General features: G+C 46.0%; 1 protein-coding gene across 1 annotated transcript in view; it reads left to right on the top strand.

The window, feature by feature from the left end:
• Positions 1-1,446: 1,446 nt before the first annotated feature.
• Positions 1,447-22,211, top strand: part of Tmem178b (transmembrane protein 178B) — a 393,728-nt gene continuing 372,963 nt past the window's right edge. The window contains exon 1 of the mRNA XM_005085761.4: positions 1,447-1,967. Coding sequence (XP_005085818.1) covers positions 1,586-1,967 — 382 coding nt within the window. The 5' untranslated portion in view covers positions 1,447-1,585. The remainder of the gene's footprint in view (positions 1,968-22,211) is intronic.

The raw sequence follows: 22,211 nt of genomic DNA, 5'->3' as shown, positions 1-22,211 counted from the left end.
GTGGGTTTTAGCCAAGGCTGCAGCGCCTAGAGGCCGAGCGAGCGACAGCGGCTTCCTCGGGCGCCCACACCCGGGCAATGCGATTTCTGGAGCCCCTGGGGCGCAGGCTAGGCTCTCGCTCCTCGCGGGCGTCGGCTGAGCCCGAGAGGCCCGGAAGCCTCCGCGGCTCGAGGAGGAGATAGGGAGGGTAAGCCGAGGCACCCAGGCTCCCTACCCCCCACCCTCGCTCCATTCACCACCGTGCTGGGAGCCGGATCGCGGGACGCCGAGCCCGGGACGGAATCCTCCGCACAAGGCTGAGGGACCCTGCGCCTCGTCGCCTGGGTGGGCTGCGATGAAAATGGTGCAGTCTGAGAGTGGCTGAGCCCAGCTGGCCAGAGCAGGCGGGTGCTGGACCGCTTGGGCTCAGGTGGCAGAGAAGGGGGCGGGTTGCTTCGAGCAGCCGGGTCCTGGGTTTTCTTCGTGCCCGCCGCATTTACTTAGCACCTGGGCAGCTCCGACGCGGGGCTGCGGGAGGCCAGGTGAAAGTGAGGCAGAGGGGATCTTGGAAGAGGCTGGGTGTCCACATTCCAGGAAGAAGGCTCCGCTGGAGAGAGCGGAATGACACCGAGGAGGCTGGCGGCTGGGCCGGCTGCACGCCACCCCTGAGCGACCTGTCCATGGTGTTGAAGGAGCTCCGAGAGCCCGGGGTGCGCCCTCCTCTGTGCAGCCCGCCCCTAGCGCCCGGCCGCTGCCGCCCAGTCTCTGCAAACCCCGGGCTGGGAATAGTCGCCTAACCCTGCCTGGGTGTCCGGGTGTCCAAAAGCCTGGCAGTCTGAATGGCGAGTCCAGAGGCAGGCCACCCGGGAGCTCACGGGGGAGAAAAGCTGTCCGAGACCGTGCGTCCTCGGGCCGCTCACCTCTGAGAGCACGCGTGGGCCGGCAGGAGTCAAGGACCCGCTGGTGATCAGAGGGGACCGAGGCTTTGAAAAGACCCGACGCAGAGAGGAAGAACAGTTCGGGGCGCGCATCCCCGGCCCTCGGCTGCAGATCGAAAAGGGGGAGAGTTCCGGAGGAGATCCAGGGCGCGATCCATCCCATCGGGCGGCGGAGTGCCGCGTCCTCACACGCCCTCCCTGCCATCCCCGGGAAGCCAGGACAGTCACTCCGGTCAGCACGCCGCACAGAGAAACCCCAGCGAACCCCGCAGCGGGCCGAGAGCGCTTGGTATTTAGTTTGCGGTGGCCGGGGCCGCGCGCCGAGGCGGAGGGCTAGGACAGTCACCTCCTGAGCAGTGGGAAGTGGCGGGGTTGGGTTCGCCACTGCCGGAGGAGGCTGCACCTGCCCGGAGGATGCCCAGGACCCCGCGGGAACCTCTCCGGATCAGAACTTTTTAGGTTGCCCGCCCCGATCCCCCGCAGTCTCCCGGCTCCGTACCCGCAGGCGGGGGCCAAGGGGTCGCCGCGGCGCAGATCCCCTCCAGTCCCCACCCCACCCCCAGCTCGCCCGCCCGCCCGCCCGCCCGCCCGCCGCTTTGTTCCGGGCGCGCAGAGGGAAGGCGAGGCTGCGGCGGATCATGCCCATAGTGTAGCCGCCAAGCGGAGGCATGGCTGCCGGAAGGTTACTGCTCTACACCGGGCTTTCGCTAGCGCTCTGCGCCCTCGGCATGCTGGCTGTGGCCATCTGCTCCGACCACTGGTACGAGACTGACGCCAGGAAGCACAGGGACAGGTGCAAGGCCTTCAACACCCGCCGGGTCGACCCGGGCTTCATCTACAACAACAACAACAACTTGCCCCTGCGCGCGAGCCGCTCGCGCCTGGACCGCTGGGAGGGCAAACTCCTCCGGGCCCGGAATCGCCGGCAGCTGTTCGCCATGAGCCCGGCGGACGAGTGCAGCCGGCAGTACAACTCCACCAACATGGGCCTCTGGAGGAAGTGCCACCGGCAGGGCTTCGACCCGGAGATCGCCGCCCTCATCCGGAAAGGTAAGCTCCAAGAGCGAGGCGTGGCGCTGCAGAGAGCCAGGCAGGCGCCGTTAGGTAGGCCCTGCAGCCCCTCGCCTCTCCTGGTGGCTACAGGCGATGACATCTCCTGGTTCCCGGTGCTTCAGCCAGCCAGGCCTGACTGAGCCTTGCTGCAGGCAGAACTTGCTTCTCCACAGCTGTGATAGATTGTGGCAAAGGCTGCAGTCTTTCTTGCTCATCTGCTGTCCTGCTCTTGTCTATCCAGATTCTCAGGGAATTTCCTGAGCCGGGTTTCTCTCTCTCTCTCTCTCTCTCTCTCTCTCTCTCTCTCTCTCTCTCTCTCTCTCTCTCTCTCTCTCTCTCTCTCTCTCTCTCTCTCTCTCTCTCTCTCTCTCTCTCTCTCTCTCAATCCAGAATAAGCTTCATCAGCCTCTGAGGAGGAAGGGCATCTCCAGTGTTGTTTCTGGAGGAAGCCCCTTAAGGGTGATGTGGTGTCAGGGGTAACTGGCCCCGAATTTTAATCATTGTTTTAGACGTTGAACTGATTCAGTTAGGGAAACTGGTGGCGGCGGGGGGGGGCGGTCTCCCACAGAAGGACACATGCACCCCAGAAACATTTACTTAGTAATGCGCTGTAGAAGTCATGGTGCAGGTATTGGTCATATAAACATCAATAAGTTACAGCCCTGCCCTATAGTAAGCCCAGAGCGGTTCACCAGTAACATTCCATTACAGTCTTCTTTTGGAAAAGTGATTGACAGCATGATGGTTTGCAGTGAATATCAGCTGTCTAATAAGCACAAAAAGTGATACCAGAGTGAGTATATCAGAAAGGAAAAAAAATACTACTTTCAGATTTATATAGAACACTCAAGGTATATAAACCAGATAACACACAAATAATTGCTAATAATACTTGATACTTGAATATGACCACATGCATAGAAAAGTCTGCTTTTGTGATGCAATTCATAAATCCTGCATGATGTATGTGTTGGAAACCACCCTGTCTCATCAGCCCATGAAAATACTGTTTGATGTGATGTGCTTTAATGTTCCTTCGAGGAGGGCACCTGTATTCTTTTGTATGACGGCTGTACCCTGGAAGATGTGTAGATTTCATCCTTGCTTCTCTCCTCGTGTGTCACTCTGGTCAACTAGGGAGTAGCTGACAACTGTGCTAATACTTGCAAATGTGCTTTGAAGCCAAGACATAAAGCAATTCTTAATGTCTCATATCAGTGATGTTTTAAAATAATATCCGAGAGAACGGATGCACTTGGATTTACCAAAGGGTTGAGGTTGTTCAGAAGAAATTGTTAATTTGAAAACACACACACACACACACACACACACACACACACCACCACCACCGCCGCCACCACCACCGCCACCGCCAAGTAGTGGGTATGTCCAGGAGGCCATTTCACAGATAGGAGGTAAGGAGGGGAGGTAGGGAAGAAACAGAGAGTGAGTGTCCATCTTGGCTCCTTGGGAATGACTAGAGATTTTAGGTGTAGGCATGGGCATGTTGGTACTTACAGACATCCTCACCAGCTTCCTGAGGAAGCTCTCGTGAGTGTGGCCTGGCCCATGTGGAACCCTGAAACTTTGTAAGGATGAACAGGATGTCCTGGGGCTTGGTTGAGAAGCACGGAAACAAGAGGAAGCAGGATTACTTTTCACAAGGGTTTTTTTTTTTCCCACTGCTTTCAGATTAATGGTGTTATTTTATCCCTGTTCTGTTTTCTTTAAAATGGAAATGATAGGTAGCTAGCTGACATGTTGGGAGAGAACTGCTAATAATGACATTCTTCAGTTTCCTTCCATGAACCTTTTAGAACAAGACTGGTATCCTGTGTCTGGTATTGACTGACCCTACTTAGAGACATAGGGGAATGGGATTTGTGGCTTCTGGTAGCTCCATCCAGGTCTCTGATTCCATTTTGCCTGCTTGGCAATCTGACTGGAGAGGTTGACTTGGTCTGTGCATCAGAGGGACTGGTTACCATAGTGACACGCTCTTCCGGTGAAGCTGGAAACATAGTGACAGGAGAAGGAATAGGGGAAGAATGAACAACATTTTGACTTTGTATCGACTGATTTTTAATTGCAGCAACAGAAAATGGACACGCACAGCAGGGGGATTGAATACACTGATACCCAGAGTTGGCAGGGCATTGTATTTCACTTGAACTAATGGAAATGCTGTTCCCCATCACCTCAAATACAGCAATCACTGTCAGCTGCAAGCACTTGCTCACCATGCTTGTTTCTGCCCTTTTGGCATTCTTGTTAGGCATTACTGAGATAGATGGCATGCTGGGCTTACAAATCTTGAGAGACCTAAGGTCACCATCTTCATTTTTTAACCTCATAGTATCATCTTTGAAAACCAGATCTTCCCTTTCCAAGCAGCAATAGACATTTTATAAACAAGTGCATTTTATAGCAATAGAATTTATAGGCAATTCTAATAAGATATAGAGAGCAATTTCTAGAATTAACCAGCAATTGTTCTAGATGGGTGATTTTTATAAGGAAGTTAAAATTGATACTTCTGTATTTAAATTTAAGATATCTTAAGGAAAGATGTTTATGTCATATTACTCATTAGAAACCCCAAAGAGAACTTGGATCTTTATCTCCTTTTGAAACATATTATATTACAATTGTGTGAGATATGTTTTGGGAAAAGGAAAAGGGAAAACAGAGAAAGAGCTGTTTAAAATGTTATGGGAAAATGGGAGTTGTATCTTTTGTTTGTTTGTTTGTTTGTGTTCAAGACAGGTTTTCTCCGTGCAACAGCCTGGGCTGTGCTGCAACTTTGTAGACCAGGAGGCCTTGAACTCAAAGAGATCCACCTGTCTCTTTCTCCCAGGTGCTGGGATTAAAGGTGTACACCACCACCACTTGGCATGAGTTGTATCTTAATGATCCCATTGCCATAAAGGATTCAGTCACTTGTTAAGTCAGTCATTGCATTGAAAGCATTGTTTGTTCTTTTGAAAGAAAACAAAACCACCAAATGAATAAGAAAGTAGAAGTCCAGTTCTATCAGAGAGGAAGATGAAGTATCTCAGATTCATGTCCTTTCTGATGCCTCATGCCATGGCTGTGCACACCAGAGTGTATCTCTGGCAGTGGTTCTTGTTTCATTATTGAACCGGGTGGCAGGCACAACGCACGTTGGGAACATGCATCCGCCAGAGCCTTGGTTCCTGGGAAATACCTCATAAAAAATCGGCCTTATAAATGTATCCATCCAGAGTCAGTTCTAGTTATGGGGATAGTTGTGTGGGAATACAAATAGTAGGTTAGTTGGGAAATCATGATGAAAAAGAAAAAAAAATGCTGTGACTAACGAGTCCAGGTCAATAGTGTAACAGATGCTAAAGGAGACACTGCAGGGGAATTTCTTGTGCAAAAGCTTTGCCAAGGAATAAGGGAAACTCCTGATTCCTTTTGGGAAGCATATGCCACTCAACAGTCATGCATCATGCAAGGGCATTATTTTCCATGGTAGATAAGATCTTAAGTATTCTTTTCTTGGAGGTTGGATTGAGTATAGGGTGTAGCAAGAATCGATGACTCCAAATTCTCCTGTGACTTTGTCAGGGAGGAGCCTTAAATCATATCCTCTTGCTTCTAAACATCATCCTGGTCTTTCAGAAATGTCAACACAAGTGCTGGGGGCAGATCAATGGCTGGCAAGACCAATCTCCAAGAGACATCCCAGTTGCTCTAATAAGGCTTGTTCCAGGGAACGTTTTATTTCTTTGGTTTGTACTGAAGTGCTACATTGATGGCGTTTGAAATAAGCAGACCTCTAGCTGATTTAAAATTTTATTTAACTTTATTTTATGTGCATTGGTGTTGTTGCCATGGGTGTCTGGTCCCCTGGAACTGGAGATACAGACAGTTGTGAGCTGCCATGTGGGTGCTGGGAATTGAACCCTGATCCTCTGGAAGAGCAGTCAGTGATCTTAACCCCTGAGCTATCTCGCCAGCCTTGATTTTTTTTTTAAACAGGGTCTCACTATGTAGCTCTGACTGGCCTGGAACTCATTATATAGACTAGACTAGTTTCAAACTCATAGAGATCTGCCTGCCTTTGCCTCTGAAGTACTGGGAGAAAATGTGTGTGTCACCATGCCCAGCCTTTAACTGATCAAGAACGTTTTATTGTTTTAAAATTTGCTTCATAATAGACTTTGGTCCCAGGAGTTTTCAAGGCCATGAAGTAGTTGTACTTTGAAAATTATTTTAATGGAACTGTAGCGTATATTTTAATTTTAATGTTGTAATCAGAAAATACTTAGGATAAACACATGTATTATATGATGGCTTGCCACACAGTACTAGGATGGGAAACGAGTCAGACCTGGCCCTCAAAGTTCATACAGATGTTCCGTGCCACAGAGAATACATTACAGCTACCCAATGACAGAGCAGCCACAGAAATCGATCAGGAGGAACATGAAGGGGGTGAAGGTAACTCTTCATGGTGGGTGAGATGGGGGGGGAGCAGAGGAAGTTGTCCCTAGGAAATGAAATCTGACAAGGTTGTGAAGCATAGAAAGGGAAGGGCAATTCAGCAAGGGGCTGACATTGGCAGAGCCCTGGAGGTGTGACAAAGCAGCATGGCCTCCTGGGAGCTGGTTTCCGGGGTGAGTGGAGGAGCCTTGTAGGAGCTGGCATGCAGGCAAGGACCAAATCCAGGAGCACGTTATCAGACTCCCCAGGGCGGCGCCGCCCTATGTGCCTGTTGAGGTGTAGAAGAACCACAGGTGGGTAGATTGAAATTCCCTTAGCTGCATGGACCGCACTGCAGATACTCAAGGCCACACTGGGCTGCTGGCTGTTGTGTTGGACTGTGCAGGCCACGGTGAAGGTTCCCACCGTTGGAGAAAGTTCTGTTGGACAGCTCCGCACAGAGCTCAGAATCTCCAAGAAGAACGAACTGTATTTCAGATGAGGATAATTACATGATCGGTTACATTTGGGTGTAAAGGCTACTTTGGGTTTTATTTCAGGGTCACATTTCTGCTGTTTTGTTAACTTTCTAGCATCAGATCACAGGATTTGTGTGTGCTTCACTTTACCAACTTTGCAAAAAAAAAAAAAATCCATCTATGAAGCAGGCACGGCGGTTCCTTCCTTTAGTCCCAACACTAGGGAGGCTGAGGCAGGAAAACTGCAGTGAGTTTAAGGCCAGCCTGGGCTACATAATGAGCTTGAAGCCAGCATGGGCTACAGAGTGAGGCTCTAGCTCCAATAAAAAAACATTCAAAAGTTTCCCCCTGAAAGAACAGCTGAATTTGACACCAGGTTCTTGTCTTAAAGTTTTATAGACTCACTTATTAATTTACTATTCATAGTAACTCTCTGTGGTTGATAATCCTATCATTATATTTTTATTTATTTTTTTGAGAATTTCATATGAGGGTACCATATTGACACAATTTCCACTCTCCCTGTCCCCACCCCAACTGCTCCCGTGTCACCCCACTCTCTCTTAGATTCATGACCTCATCTTTAATTGTTTTATAACCCCCCCACCCACACCCCCTCCACCCCATCCCCTCCACCTCCTCCGAGTCCATTTAGTGGTGCTCATATGTACATTTGTTTCGGACTGACACTTGTGATTGAGTAATCTGTCAGGGGGCTTGTCCCTGGAGAAAACTGACTCTCCCTTTCTCAGTAGTCACTGACTACCTGTTGCTTTTCATCGGGGGCTGTCACTCTGTAAAATTCCCCCCATCAATGTGGCGTATTGATTTCTGGGGTTATTATTTGGGTCTTGTTTATGCAACAAAATTGCTGAGATTTCATGGGTGGACATTACTAGTATTATTTTTATATTACAAAGTTTTATTTAAATTAGAAACATCCTATTTTATATGTCAACATCAGTTCCCCCCCTTCCATCATCCCATTATTTAAATCCCTATTTTCATAGTAGAGGGATCAAGGCTCACAAAACTCACATAATTTGTTAAATTTCTTGGGCAGTGAACAAGGGATTCAAATTCTGGCTCCAGATTTGAGAACTCACCCATCTGCATTGTCCCCATGGGCTCTGTTGGGTCAGGTGGAGAAAGGTGGTATCCTCCAAATTAAAAAAAAAAAAAGAACAACAACAACAAAAAAAAGAACACAATACCGCTAGAGTAGTGGTTCCTTTTTTTTTTTTTTTTTGGTTTTACGAGACAGGGTTTCTCTGTAGTGTTTTGGAGGCTGTTGGTCCAGCCTGGCCTCGAACTCACAGAGATCTGCCTGCCTCTGCCTCCCGAGTGCTGGGATTAAAGGCGTGCGCCACCAACACCCGGCTAGAGTAGTGGTTCTTAACCTGTGGGTCACGACCCCTTTGGGGGTTGAACTGACTTTTCATAGGGGTCACTTAAGACCATTGGAAAACACAGATGTTTACATTATGATTTATAACAGTAGCAAAATTGTAGTTAGGAAGCAGCAATGAAAAAAATTTTATGGTTGGGGTCACCACATCATGAAGAGCTGTATTAAAGGGTCACAGCGTTAGCAAGGTTGAGAACCACTGCCCTAGAGTCTCCATTCTACATTAAGTAAATTAAGGTGACCCACACATTTTGTGTATTTTGCTGTGGTTTTGGTCTTCACTTTGCACAATGTTGTAGATACTGAAGTTGTACAGACACAAAGGAGATGATCATCCAGATATCTTTTGTGAGAACCTGTGGGCTGGACATCAGATACAATGTTGCATAAGGTGGAGTAGCTTACATTCTGGGTAGAGAGAGAGTTAATACATATCAGTACATACTGATAAGCAAACCAATATCTACTTTAGTAATAAGTAATGAATGCCACAAAGACAAGGTCTGTCCCTAGGAAGTACAAAAGAAAGAATGAGTTGGCCTAAAGAGAAATAGTTCTATTGATTTTATTATTATTATTATTACTATTTGGTTTTCCAAGACAGGTTTCTCTGTGTACCAGTCCTGGCTGTCTTGGAACTTGATTTGTAGACCAGGCTGGCCTTGAACTCACAGAGATCTTCCTGCCTCAGTCTTCCAAGTGCTGGAATCAAAGGTGTGTACCACAATTGCCCAGCTAGTTCTACTGGTTTTAATCTTATGATATGGGCAGATTGTGAGTGCTCCGGAAAAAAGAGGGGGCAACCCTTTTGTAGACAGGAGAAGGTCCCACATTTCTGCAGGGCAGAGACTGTTTAATTTCTAAGATATCTCTCTCTCTCTCTCTATATATATATATATCTGTATCTATCTATCTATCTATCTATCTATCTATCTATCTATCTATCTATCTATCTATCTATCTATCTATCTATGCCTCTGTTTACAGACAGACCCACAGAGGCACTCAAGGTCTTTTGTGTTTGTGTGAACATGTTATAGGTTGACTATGTCCACAATAGACGTCCTTCCTCAGGAGTGTAATGAGTTGTCCTGCCAGCCTGCTCCCAAATAACAACATGGAGACTTATAAAATGTGAAAACTCAGCTTTAGCTTAACCCACTAGCTCTTACAACTTAAATTAACCTGCTTTTATTAGTCTACATTTTACCATGTGGAAAAGCAGCTAGCTGACTGATTGGGAGATCATCCTAGCCTCTGTGTGGTCTTTTATATGTGGTGTCAATTGCTATGCATATCTGTTAAATGTATGTCTATGTGGTAAATAAGTGAATACAGTCTCAGTGAGACCCTCCCCCCTTGGCAGTTCCCAAACACACATAACCAGGGAGAGATGGAGATGCAGGGTACTTTGTGATTTGGGTGTGACGTTTGTGGGTTCACATGTAGGGCAAAGAAATGTATTTGAACTCCACTGTGTTCAGAATAATTTGCTATAATAATTTGGGATGGGACAAAGGTGCAGTGGTCCTTGTCCCAAGGGAGCTCATCCATTGGCTCAGTTTCTCAAGATGATTGTCACGTGTGAGTGGACCAGGCTCTCCCTTCAGAGCTCACCTTAGCACCAACTGGATCAGTAATAAATTGGTCAGGGAATGCTGGGCTGTGCTCTTTTTGTTGAGTCAACAAAGTCTTTTTTTTTCTGTTCTAGGAGGTAAGTTTACTTGTTCTTTTACTGGCGGATTGGTAAAGACCGATTAGAAGATGGAGTCTGTGTGTTTCACTTGAATTGTCAGTTAAAAATATTTTTCCCAAGCTGGGCGCAGTGGTGGTGCAGGCCTTCACTCCCAGCACTCAGGAGGCAGAGGCAGATGGATCTCTGAATTTAAGGCCAGCCTGGTCTACAAAGCATGTTTCAAGACAGCCAGAGGCTACACAGAGAAACCTTGTCCGGAAAAACAAAAAGCAACTTCCCTCAAACACAAAACAAAACAAAACAAAACAAAAAACAAGAAGCAAAATCCAACAAGCCAACCAAGAAGTATTTTCCTCATTTCTGCTTCCTCAAGGCAACCCCAGACTTGCAGGCAGAATGCTGTACACAGTCTGAGTTGGCTTGACCACACACACACACACACACACACACAGGCACAGGCACACACACACACACACACACAGGCACACAGGCACACACACACACACACAGGCACACAGGCACACACACACACACACACACACACACACACACAGGCACACACACAGGCACACAGGCACACACACACACACACACACGCAGACACACACTCCATCATTCATGCCTAGGTATTAGACATTAGAGCCACAAATAGTTTAGATGCAAATATTTTTGCAATTTACTGCTCCAAATAATATGCATAGAGAGGATGGAGAGCAGGGCTTGACGGATGCTTTCCAGATGAAATGAAGGGAAAATGATTCTGCGCTCTTTACTGGATTATGCAGTTTTTGATAGTGCAAGTTTTCTCTCTCACTTTTGTTCTCTCTGTGTACACATTTGTGTTAATGTGTATGCAGGTGTGTGTGTGTGTGTGTGTGTGCGAGCGCGCGCGTGCGTGCCCCTGCATGTAAGTCAGTGGTCAACTTCAGGAGTCATTCTTTGAGAGTTGTGCACTCGCTCATTGGGAGCTGGGGCTCTCATAGAGGCTAAGTTGGCTGGCCAGCATGAGCCAAAGATCCTCTGTCTTTACCTCCCTAGTGCTAGGATTACAAACACACCACAATGCCCAGCTTTTAAATGGGGGCTGAGGCTTGAACTCCAGTCTTCATGCTTGTACAGCAAGCTCATTAGCAACTGAGTCACCCTTAGCCCTGAGAGTCCTTGCATTCTCAGGAGACCATCTTCCTGTCAGATGTAAGAGAATGGGTTTGGGTTCTAGAAACTCCAGCCCCTTCCATGATAAGAAAGTTAAGTTTAGATGGAGAGAGTAGATGAAAGATGCACAGCTGAAATAAAGTATAAAGAGAGGGGTAGGGGGGTTGGATGGGGAAGAGAGCAAGGCAAGAAGCCGGAGAGCCAGAGGAGAGCAAGGCAAGAAGCCGGAGAGCCAGAGGAGAGCGCCTCTAAAGGGATCCATTGCAGGTGCTAAGCTGTATCAGGGAGAGGCAAGCACCAGCCTGCTGTCTTCCTACTATTAAATACAAGCTTCTTTTTCTTCTACTCAAATGCCATTTTGTAGATCCGGGCTAACATTTGAGCCCCTCCTCTAAGTAAGTAGAGATAGGTGGTAATGGATTAATGGATGTGCTTTCATGTAAACACTACGGAACTCTACACTTAAAAATGATTAGAATGGTCAATTTTAGGTCACATATTTTCTTCTCTGTTAGCTACCTTGTCTTGGTTGTGGTTTTGGAGGTTCTGATCCAGAGTTCATTGGAGCTGTTGTTTTGGGGTCTATGGTGAGAAAGTACATTAAGATGGGAGTGTTTGGAAGCTTTCCTCACAGTAGCCAGGAAGCAAAGGAAAGAGAAAAAAAGGAGATGGTCAGGTCCTAATATCTCTTTTGAGGACATGCCTCCGAACAACCAAACTTTCTTCCAGTATCTCTCATGTCCTGAAGGTTCTACTGTTTCCCTGTAGTGTCCTTGGCTGGGACCAACCTTCAACACCTGGGCCTTTGGGGGGCTTTCATTTCTCAACCTAGGCAAACAGGGAAAGAAATGCAAACATTTAGTAAAGGAGCTGTTTGGGTCACTTTAGTGTATAGAAAGCTTCATAGCAAAGGCCCCTCATCCATTCAGAATATTTATTAAGCACCTACTATGTACCAGGCAGCAGGCCAAGTATGCTCAACACATATCATAGATGCTAATTAAATGGATAAAATTCATATCTGGATAAAGTTCATGTCAAACTATTTTTGAGTGTTTGTGTATTTTCTTTTTCTAAGTAGAAAAGTTTTTTGGTGGGTTCTTACCTCTCTCCCCCATCCCTTGGCAGATCAATCCCAGGGCCTTGAACATGCTAGACAAGTGTTCTACTACTGAGGTATTCCCTCAGCTCTAAACATCAACATATGAAGCAAGTGGAAGTAATGAATAAATTCCTCGGGTCATTTAAAAATCACCGAATGAGGAACATTTCAAGTACTTGTTCAGAAAGGACTATAGATCAGTGACTATGCTAGGTACATTATCTGGGGTGGAGGCTCTTGAGTAAAATCCAATACTTTCGTGTTCCTTTCTTCGAGAAGAGAAAGAAGGCATAGGAGTGGGTTAATGAGTTCCACGATTGGCTCTGCGAGGGATTTCGGGTGCTGGGGACCCAGGTATCCCAGTGCTGCTACAGAGCAGCCAGGCTGGGCTTTATAGTAAAGTAGACATGATATCCTAAGACAGTTTTAGAGAGGTGCCTGGGGATGATAGGGGGAAATTTTAGCTTCACTTAGAAATGATTAATTCTGACTAGGCAAATGCATGTCCATCTTCCCTTTGTTCCTCAGACTCCCTGCTCTTCTGGGAGGCAGCCATAGTTAGTAGTTTTCACAAATCATATCAGAAATTTTGCGTTCTAGTAGTTAAAGACAATAGCATTGTCATACAGATAAGCCAGACAGTGAACGGGTGATTCAAGGACAAGAATGTTTCTCTTTTATAGATTTGTGTGCTTAGAGATGGTGGGTAAGGGACCCTCCCAGGAGTCACTAGGAGTTGTCGGAAGGTGATGTTGAGTCAGGGTACAAGCTGATGTTGCCTTCACAGGAGCTTGACAGGTTGGCTGCTTTTATGGGAAACTACAGTATCTGAATTATTTCGATTGATTTTTTTTCTGGCGTCAAAGTATTTTGCCAAGAAAAGGCAATTTACTTTATATTAGGTCATCCTCCTGCATCCCTCTCATTTCCTGCTTTTTAGAATGCCTGGCTCGTTCATATTCAGGGCCTCACTCTAGGACACTTTATTTTCTCTAGAGCATCTCATTCATTTTTGCCCTGAGCTTCCTTTCAATTTATAATAGTGATTCTATTTAGGCAATTTGAACCCTTTTCCCCAAGGTGTTGGGTATTTCCCAGGCCTGGGTGGAGTAGGGTTGGTTTTGCCCGAAAGAGGCTCTGGGCTGATGTTGCTGATATGCATTAACTGTCTCAACACTGGAGAAGACAAGACATGTTATAAGGTTGAAGACATGCGCATATCTATGTACCTGTGAGTATGTGAAACCACCAGGAATGCCCATGGTATTTCTGTTTGTAATAGCAAAATAAAAAGAATGTAAAATAAAAATAAAATGAAAAAATGCAAACATTTAATTGTCTACTAATAGGGAATGGATAATAAATTATAGTGTGTTTATACGATGGAAACTAGCACAGCGTATTTAAAACATACATACCTATTTCTGGGCATATACTCCAAAGACTCTGAGTCAACATACCACCCAAACACCTGCATATTCATGTTTATCACAGTGCTGTCCACAATAGCCAGTTTAAGGACCCAGCCTCAGTGTCTGCCAACAGATACCTAGATCAAGAAAATGTGGAAGACATGCACAGTGGAGATTCGTTCAGCGACAAAGAGGAGTGAGGTTGTGTCATTTGTTGGGAAATGGACGCAGCTGGAGCTCCTCAGGTGAAGAGAAGTGGGCCAGATGCAAAGAGACAGAATTTTACGTTTTCTTTTTGTTTGACTTTAGAATTCTTGGTTGACGCATATGACATGAAAGCTGAAGGGAGATGATGGGAAAGAGATGGGGGACCAAAGAGAGGGGGTGATAGGAGGTGAATAAGGTCAAAGTAACATAATGCACTTGAAAGAAATTGTCTGCATGAAAACCAGCACTATGTACAATGAATACCCACCAATTGAAATATCAAAAAAAATGTCATCCGTGCTTCCAAATGGATAAACGTGGATTTGGGTGGAATCAGCATTTTTATATGAAGTTCAAAACCAAATGAAGGGGGGTTTGGGACACAGCTCAGTGGTAGAGCTCTTGCCTAGCACGAACAAACAAGACTCTAGTTCAAGTCCTCATACTGCAGAAAACAGCCAAGATGGTTTTAGCTGTTGCTGATTGCAGCACACTGACATTGTATGTGTAAAAATATGCATTGGGATAATTAACATAAAAGGAAGCACAGCCTTAATCTTTTTTCAGGAAATGAGAGAGAGAGAGACACACACACACAGAGAAAGGCAGACAGACAGAGAGAGAGAGAGAGAGAGAGAGAGAGAGAGAGAGAGAGAGAGAGAGAGAGAGAGAGAGAGAGAGAGTTGGGGGTATGAGGAACTTTCTATGTATCTAGGACGTTTTGTTCATTAAAACAACAACAACCAGCAGAAGAGATCATTCAGTCTACAGATTCCAGCTTTTTTTTTTCAAGCCAGCTTCTTGGAACTTTGCATCTGATGCTGTCTGTGAGTGACTTTTTATAAAACAAGAAGTACTGGGAGAAGAGAATTGGCAAACAGTGTGCGCTTAAATAGCCACAGAACAGGGTCGAGGAAGAAGCAAAGGAAGCTGTATTCCTTTCTGATGTGGCTAATAAAACCCAGGCATTGTATGGTCAGTTGCTGAAATAGGCACTGATGTACAGTTCACTGGGTTCCGGGTCTAGTTCCAGCTGCTGGGTGGAGAACAAGACATCAGGGATGCCGAGGTCTACACTGAAAACTCAAGCGGTCCCTTTAGCTCTCTTGACGAGTCATGAGCTAAGTAGACAGGACATGGAGACAGCATGACTGACTGTTGAGTGTGGAGACAAGCCAGGGACTGAAGACAAGCTCCGCAGAGGTTATTGTAACCCCAAGGGAAACACTATAATGTGAACCAGTAAAGAAAAAGGTTAAAAGGTTAAGAACTGGGTTTAAAGGGGTCACAATTATACTTTTCTTCTTTAGAAGTTTTGTGTCACTTTTGAAACTGTACAAAAAATATTAGTAAGCCCTTAAATGGTTTCATTATTGATGAACAAGATGTATATATGATTATTTTTAAAATATGAGGGTAGCGTTAGCCAAGAACCTCCACTTTATGGTGACCTGTTCCTGCCCCTTCTATTTATACAAACTGTAGCAGGAACAGAAAATTTCCACCAGAATTTTAAGAAGGACTCCATTTTTACCTGAATGCTATAAAAAGCTCACGCGGAGCCCTACCTTACCAAGGGATCATGGCAGTCCCTGGGGGATTTTAGCAGCGTGAAGTAGAATAGCACTGGTGTTTGTATGTTGATAACCGCATGGCTGGAAGGGATAGATGCCTAGAGGCAGCCCAGATTGGCCTGGTTGTTGTGAGCAGCTGGGTGTGTTTCTGGGCTAAGGACCTTCCACTTTGGAGAGGGCTTACTTACCTCTGTGTCTTCAGTCAACCCCCCTCCCCCCAGTGCTATCAACATTAGCAGAGCAGGAGGGGACTCACAGCTGGGTCATCCTGACAGTGAGAGGTGATTTTGCTCTTGCCTGGCTCAGGGAGGTTCCCACCCATCCACACCCAGGACTGCTCTTTCTCTTTAAGAACCCAATTTCCTGCCCTTAGTCACACCACTGGGGAGGCAGAGGCAGGCAGATCTCTGTGAGTTCCAGGACAGCCAGGACTGTTACCCTGTCTCGAGAAACCAAACCAAGACAAACCAAACCAAACCAAAAAGCAACCCACCCAAAAAAACCAATCAACCAGCCAACCAACCAACCAACCAACCAACCAACCAACCAACCAACCACTCAACCAACCAACCAACAACCCCCCCAAAACCCTCAAGAACCTTACTTTTCTTGGCTTTCCAGGTACCATTCTCTCCTGCTCCATCTGTATTCTTGATTAACTTACGGGATAATTGTAAGTGAAGTACAAAGACTGTGTGAGACACAAGGCTGATTATGGAAGGACAAGATGTCTCATCAGTCTAGAACATCTCATTGTTTTCTATTCACAGTGGGCCGTAGTTTTCACATCCTACCTTCCATCTTTAATGTAGTCAAGGACCACCTTCATCTCTTGGCGGGATCACTCAATTGACAGAGCAATGATGTCTTTCGAAGCCAAGGGTCCCATATTCCAGCTCTATTCTCATTCTCTCTCCTTATCTGGTTTATCTGTCTCAGACTGCGTGTACAACCTGCAGGGTTCCACCCCTTTCTTTCCCGCATCCTCTCCTTTTAAAAAATAATTTTAATTAATTGATTAATTTTCCTGGCCTGACCACAGTTTCTCCTCACCCCCCCATTCATTCTTCCTCTTTCCTCACCAGAAAAGGGAAGGCCTCCCGTTTACATCAGCCAGTCGTGATATATCAAGTTTCAGTAAAAACAGGCATCTCTTCTCCTATTGAGGCTGGACAAGGCAGCCCAGTATGAGGAAAAGGCCCCAACAGCAGGCAACAGGGTCAGAGACAGCCTCTGCTCCTACTGTTAGGAGTCCCACAAGAGGACCAAGCTACATAACTGTTACACATATGCAAAGGGCCTAGGTCAGTCCCATACAAGCTCTCTGGTTGGCAGTTTAGTCTCCGTGAGTCCCTATAAGCCAGGTTAGTTGATTCTCTGGTTTTCTTGTGGGGTCCTTGGCTCCTCTGGTTCCCATAATCCTTCCTCTCCCTCTTCCACAGGATTCCCTGAGGTCCACCTAAGTATCTATTTTCCATCTGTTGCTGGCTGAAGCCTCTCTGATGTCAATTAGGTAGGCAACAGTCTCCAAGAGCAGCAGAATACCGTTACAAATCATTTCATTAAATATGTTATTTTTTAATATTTTGCCAGTCATGTTGGGTTCTATCCCAGGTCTCTGGACTCTCCAGCCTCTAGGTCCTGGCCTTCCAGGCAGTGTCAGGGGTGGGCTCCATCTCACGGTATAGGTCTCAAGCTGGACCATAATTTCTGTGGCAACTTTACCCCAGCATATCTTGTTGGCAGGGCAAATTATAGGTCAAAGATTGTGTGGCTGGGTTGGGGTCCCAATCCTTCTACTCTATGCCTTGCCTTGTTATACCTCATTATCATCATCATCATCATCTTCTTCTTCTTCTTCTTCTTCTTCTTCTTCTTCTTCTTCTTCTTCTTCTTCTTCTTCTTCTTCTTCTTCTTCTTCTTCTTCTTCTTCTTCATTCATGTCTAAGGCCATTTTCATCCCTCCTCATATCTAGTTGTTCTGGGCATCTCCAGGTCTAAACTGCCCATATAAACACCTTGCCAATAGAATTTCTCCACTGGTCTCATCCTTAGGTCTTAAAGAATATAGTGCATATTTTGGTCCCCAGGTACATCCCTTCTTTATTTTTTACATACTGGAGAATGACTTTACCACCTTTCTTCTTGGCCTATCCAGAAGCTACAGGGTCATTTCAACAATTCTCTTTCCTTGTGCCATTGTTTCCCATATAGTGACTTACCTAACCATGCCCACTGTTAATGTCTTACTTCATGCAGTCCCTCCAAATGTGCTGTCTTTAGGTGCTGATCGCCTGGACTCCTGAATCATTCTCCGGCTTCCCCATTCTGTAATCCTATCTGTTGTCAGGGTTTTCCTTTCAGAATGACCTTTCTTAAATGCATTTTTTTAGTTATTTCCATCTTTAAAACCCTTCACTGGCTTCCCATGGGTATAGCAATCAGACTTAAGGATCAAAACTCTCACTGTGGCATATCACGCCTCCTGCGTCTGGAAACAAGCTTGCATTCCCCTCCATCTCATGGACTTATTCTTCTCATTCCTTTTCCAGCAGCAGGTACTGCTCCTGCAGGTGAGGCTCACTTATGTCTTGAGGGGCATTTCCTCATGAAGTTCCATTCGCCCAGAAACAACTTGTGCCAGGATCCCAACAGCACGTGCACATGGCATATGTATACATATACCTCTTCTTCTTAGTCCTGCCTGCAAATTAGTCTGGCCCATGTTTGCCAACCACCGAGCAGTCAACATGCCTCTCCTCCTCTTCCTCTTCTTTCCCGGTGTCCCCTGGTCCCCACCTCCAAGGTAGGATCGTCGAATCCTTCTCTTAGGCATTTACCACACACTGGCACACTCCCTTCAGACTAACAGTGCCTCTTGCTCACATTTATTTGCTCCCTTGTATGCGTCTCCATTTTTGAGACCATTGAAGTACGTTAAAGATATTTTTGTTTGCTTTGTGTTAGGCAGAGATGTAATTCATGAATGACAGTAGGTGTGTAATAAACATTCCTGGACTGAGCAAAGGCTCAGTCAAAACAGTAGACCTGGAAATCTCATTTTAGAAAGACTTAACAATGTCACTGGACTAGAGGGATTCACTGCTAACAGGCTCCTGCTGTGAACTGTTTTTGTACTGCATACCATAAAGTTAAAACTGCTTCCTTATTTAAAAGTAGTTTTGTTTTTCTATTTGTGTACGGGTGTTTTGCCTGTATGCGTTCTGTGGTAGTTTGAACGAGAATGTCCCCCATAGGCTCAGATGGTTGAATACTTGGTTTCCAGCTGGCGTTGCTATTTGGGGGGGGAGTTTAGGAGGTATGGTCTTGCTGGAGAAAGTGTGTCAGTGGGGTGGACTTTGAGGTTTCAAAGGATATGTACAGTTTTGAGTTTGTTCTCGCCTCCTCCTGCTTGTGGTTGAAAATGTGAGCTCTCGGCTTCCAGCTCTGGTGACCATGCTTGATTCCTGCCTTCCTTTTCCCACAAGACAGACTCTTACCCCTGTGGAACCACTAAGCCAAATAAACTCTTCCTGTTCCTAGGTTGCCTTGGTTATGGTATTTTACCACAGCAATAGAAAAGAACGTATACATATGTCTATGTGCCATTTTGTCGACGATTGTGAGCTGCCATGTGGGTGCTGGGCATTGAACTGGTCCCGTGGAAGAGCAGCCAGTGCTCTTAACTACTGAATCTTCTCTTTAGTCCCTGTGGGTGGCAGTTTCTTAAAGCACCCGTTTTGGTTGTGAGCCTAGCCTTTAACGCCAGAGCCATCTCTCCAGCCCTAAAGCACCCATTTTATAAGAGGAGAATTTAGACTGGACTATTCCCATTTTCTTGGATCAAAAACTTTCTTTTTTTCTCAACGTAAGCCACGTGGAGTTTATTGGGGGAAAGAAAGGGGTAGGTGTTAGCAAACGGGGAACAGAGATGGAAGAGAGGAAAGGGGTAGGAGGCACTCGCATAAAAGGAGAAGCTTGCACATGCGTACAGAGTCCTTACACGGCCACAATGCGGGGCATAGCCATGGTGAGGCCAGGCAACACAGGGCCCTTTGAGCTGTCTGAATGCCAGTGTGTATGCTTCCCATTGTCTGGGGGCGGGGCCAGTATAATGCCAGGATCCCAACAGCATGTGCACATGGCATATGTACACATATACCTCCTATAAAAGTGCTTAAAACGTTATCTAGTAGATACAGTAGTGATTACAGTACTTCTCATTGAGTTAATTCGTGCTCACCTTGGTCCCTGACACATAGTATGCCCTTGGAGTCAGACCTGGCTAACTTACCTACATGACCTTGATCAATTTTCTTTTCTTTTGATTCTTTGTGGGTTTCACATCTTGCATTCTGATTCTGCTTGTCTCCCCATCCTCTCCCATCTGCCCTCTGCCCTTGCAAAATCCTCCCCCGCCCCAGTCAAAATCAAATTTAAAAGAAAAATAAAAAGCCAGAGAAACCAAAAGAAAAAAGTGAAGCTTCTGTGTGGCCTGTTGAGTTTACTGTTGTAGAATATTATTTTAAGGTGTGTTACTTTTGTTTATGCTCTGGAACATAGGTTTAATGATGCAAAGATGTGTTTGATTAAATAAGATTCACCTGCGGTCAGGAGGCTGGGCCAGCAGCTAGCAGACAGGAGGAGCCAGGTGGAGAAGGGTTTATCAGGAGGGGCGAGAAAAAGCACAAGGACTTCTTGGGAGGCTCCAGGAGGTGAGGTGGGTGAGCTGTTTGCTATTCGGCCTCTGTGGGAGGCAGGATTCTACCTCAACCTTTGAATCTTGAGTTCTTAGTGGGGTAGAGATTTCAATAAGTTTCCTTAGTATCTTCGAAAGAGTAGGTGCCCAAGGGAACAGAATTCTCCCAGGTTTCAGTTCTTGTGACCCAGGGGCTGCTGGCAGCCATAGAGTTAACAGTTGCTGAACAGGGTAGTGGTAGCTTAAAAGGCAACAGCAATTTTTTCCTTTTCCCCCACTTTTATTTTATTACGTTGTTTTCCCTTTCCCAATTAGTGCTGCCTCACCCTTAGAGAAAACTAACTCCTGCTCCCCCAGCAGCTATCAATTATGGATGACTCTTCAGTTAGAGGTGCGACTTCATTACTGCCTCCTTGCTCCGTGGTAGGATGTTTTTTTCTTCCTTTTTTAAAATTTAAGTTAGAAACAAGCTTGCTTCACATGTCAATCCTAGCTCCCTCTCCCTCCCCTCCTCTCCTGCTCCCCCCAAGCCCCTCAAACCCCCACCCAATCCCTACTCCGATTCCCAAGGAGGGTGAGGCCCTCCATGGTGGATCTCCAGAGTCTGTCATTTCATCCAGGGCAGGACCTAGACCTTCCCACAAGAGTCCAGGCTGAGAGAGCATCCCTCATTGTGGGATGGGCAGCCAAAGTCCATTTGTACGCCGGGGATAAGTACTGCCCAAGGCCCCATAGATTACCTAGGCCTCCTCACTGAAACCCACATTCAGGGGGTGTGGGTCAGTCCCATGTTGTCCACCCAGCCCTCAATCTGGGGTCCATGGGCTCCCCCTTGTTCAGGTCAACTGTTTCTGTGGGTTAAACCAGCCCAGTCTTAACCCCTTTGCTCATCAGTTTTCCCTTTCTGTCACTGGATTCCAGGAGTTCAGTTCAGTGTTTAGTGTGGGTGTCTGCCTCTGCTTTCATCAGTCGCTGGATGAAGGTTCTGTTTCCCAGACTCCCTGGCAGTGGGATTGTAGGCTGACAATCCCATGATTCATGTCTAAAATCTATATATGAGTGAGTACATACCATGTTTCTCTTTTTGTGACTGGGTTACCTCACTCAGGATGGTTTCTTCTAGTGCCATCCATTTGCCTGCAAATTTCAAGATTCCATTTTTTTTTCTGCTGAATAGTACTCCATTGTGTAAATGTACCACATTTTCTCTATCCACTCTTCAGTTGAGAGGCATCTAGGTTGCTTCCAGGTTCTGGGTATTACAAATAATGCTGCTATGAACATAGTAGAACAGACGTCCTTGTTGTATGAATGTGCATCTTTTGGGTATATGCCTAAGAGTGGAATTGCTGGGTCTGATGGTAGACTGATTCCGATTTTCCTGAGGAATCTCCATACTGATTTCCAAAGTGGCTGTACGAGTTGGCACTCCCACCAGCAGTGGAGGAGTGTTCCCCTTTCTCCACATCCTCTCCAGCATAAACTGTCATTGATGTTTTTGATTTTAGCCATTCTGACAGGAGTGAGATGGTATCTCAGAGTTGTTTTTGTTTTGCATTTCCTGGATGGCTAAGGATGTTGAGCACTTCCTTAAGTGTCTCTCAGCCATTTTTGACTCCTCTACTGAGAATTCTCTATTTAGGTGTGTACCTCACTTTTTAATTGTATCCTTTGGAGTTTTGGAGACTTGATTCTTGAGTTCTTTGTAAATTATGGAGATCAACCCTCTGTCAGATGTGGTGTTAATGTGTGGACAATATTGTGGGCTCACCCATACAATTCCCCTTTTAGGCTCACCCCTACAATAGTGAATATCTTTTCCCATTCTGTTGAGGGGCATCTAGGTTGCTTTCAGGTTCTGGGTATTACAAATAATGCTGCTATGAACATAGTAGAACAGACATCCTTGTTGTATGAATGTTGTTTCTGTCCATTTAGTTTGATGTTGGCTGTTGGTTTGCTGTATATAGCTTTCATTATGTTTAGGTAAATTCCTGTTATCCCGGATCTCTCCAAGACCTTTATCATGAAGGGGCGTTAGATTTTGTCAAAGGCTG

This window comes from Mesocricetus auratus, unplaced genomic scaffold, assembly GCF_017639785.1.
Source record: "Mesocricetus auratus isolate SY011 unplaced genomic scaffold, BCM_Maur_2.0 Super-Scaffold_100019, whole genome shotgun sequence".
NCBI lineage: Eukaryota > Metazoa > Chordata > Mammalia > Rodentia > Cricetidae > Mesocricetus > Mesocricetus auratus.
The sequence above is the reverse complement of the archived record's forward strand: the minus strand, read 5'-3'. Positions and strand labels throughout refer to the sequence as shown.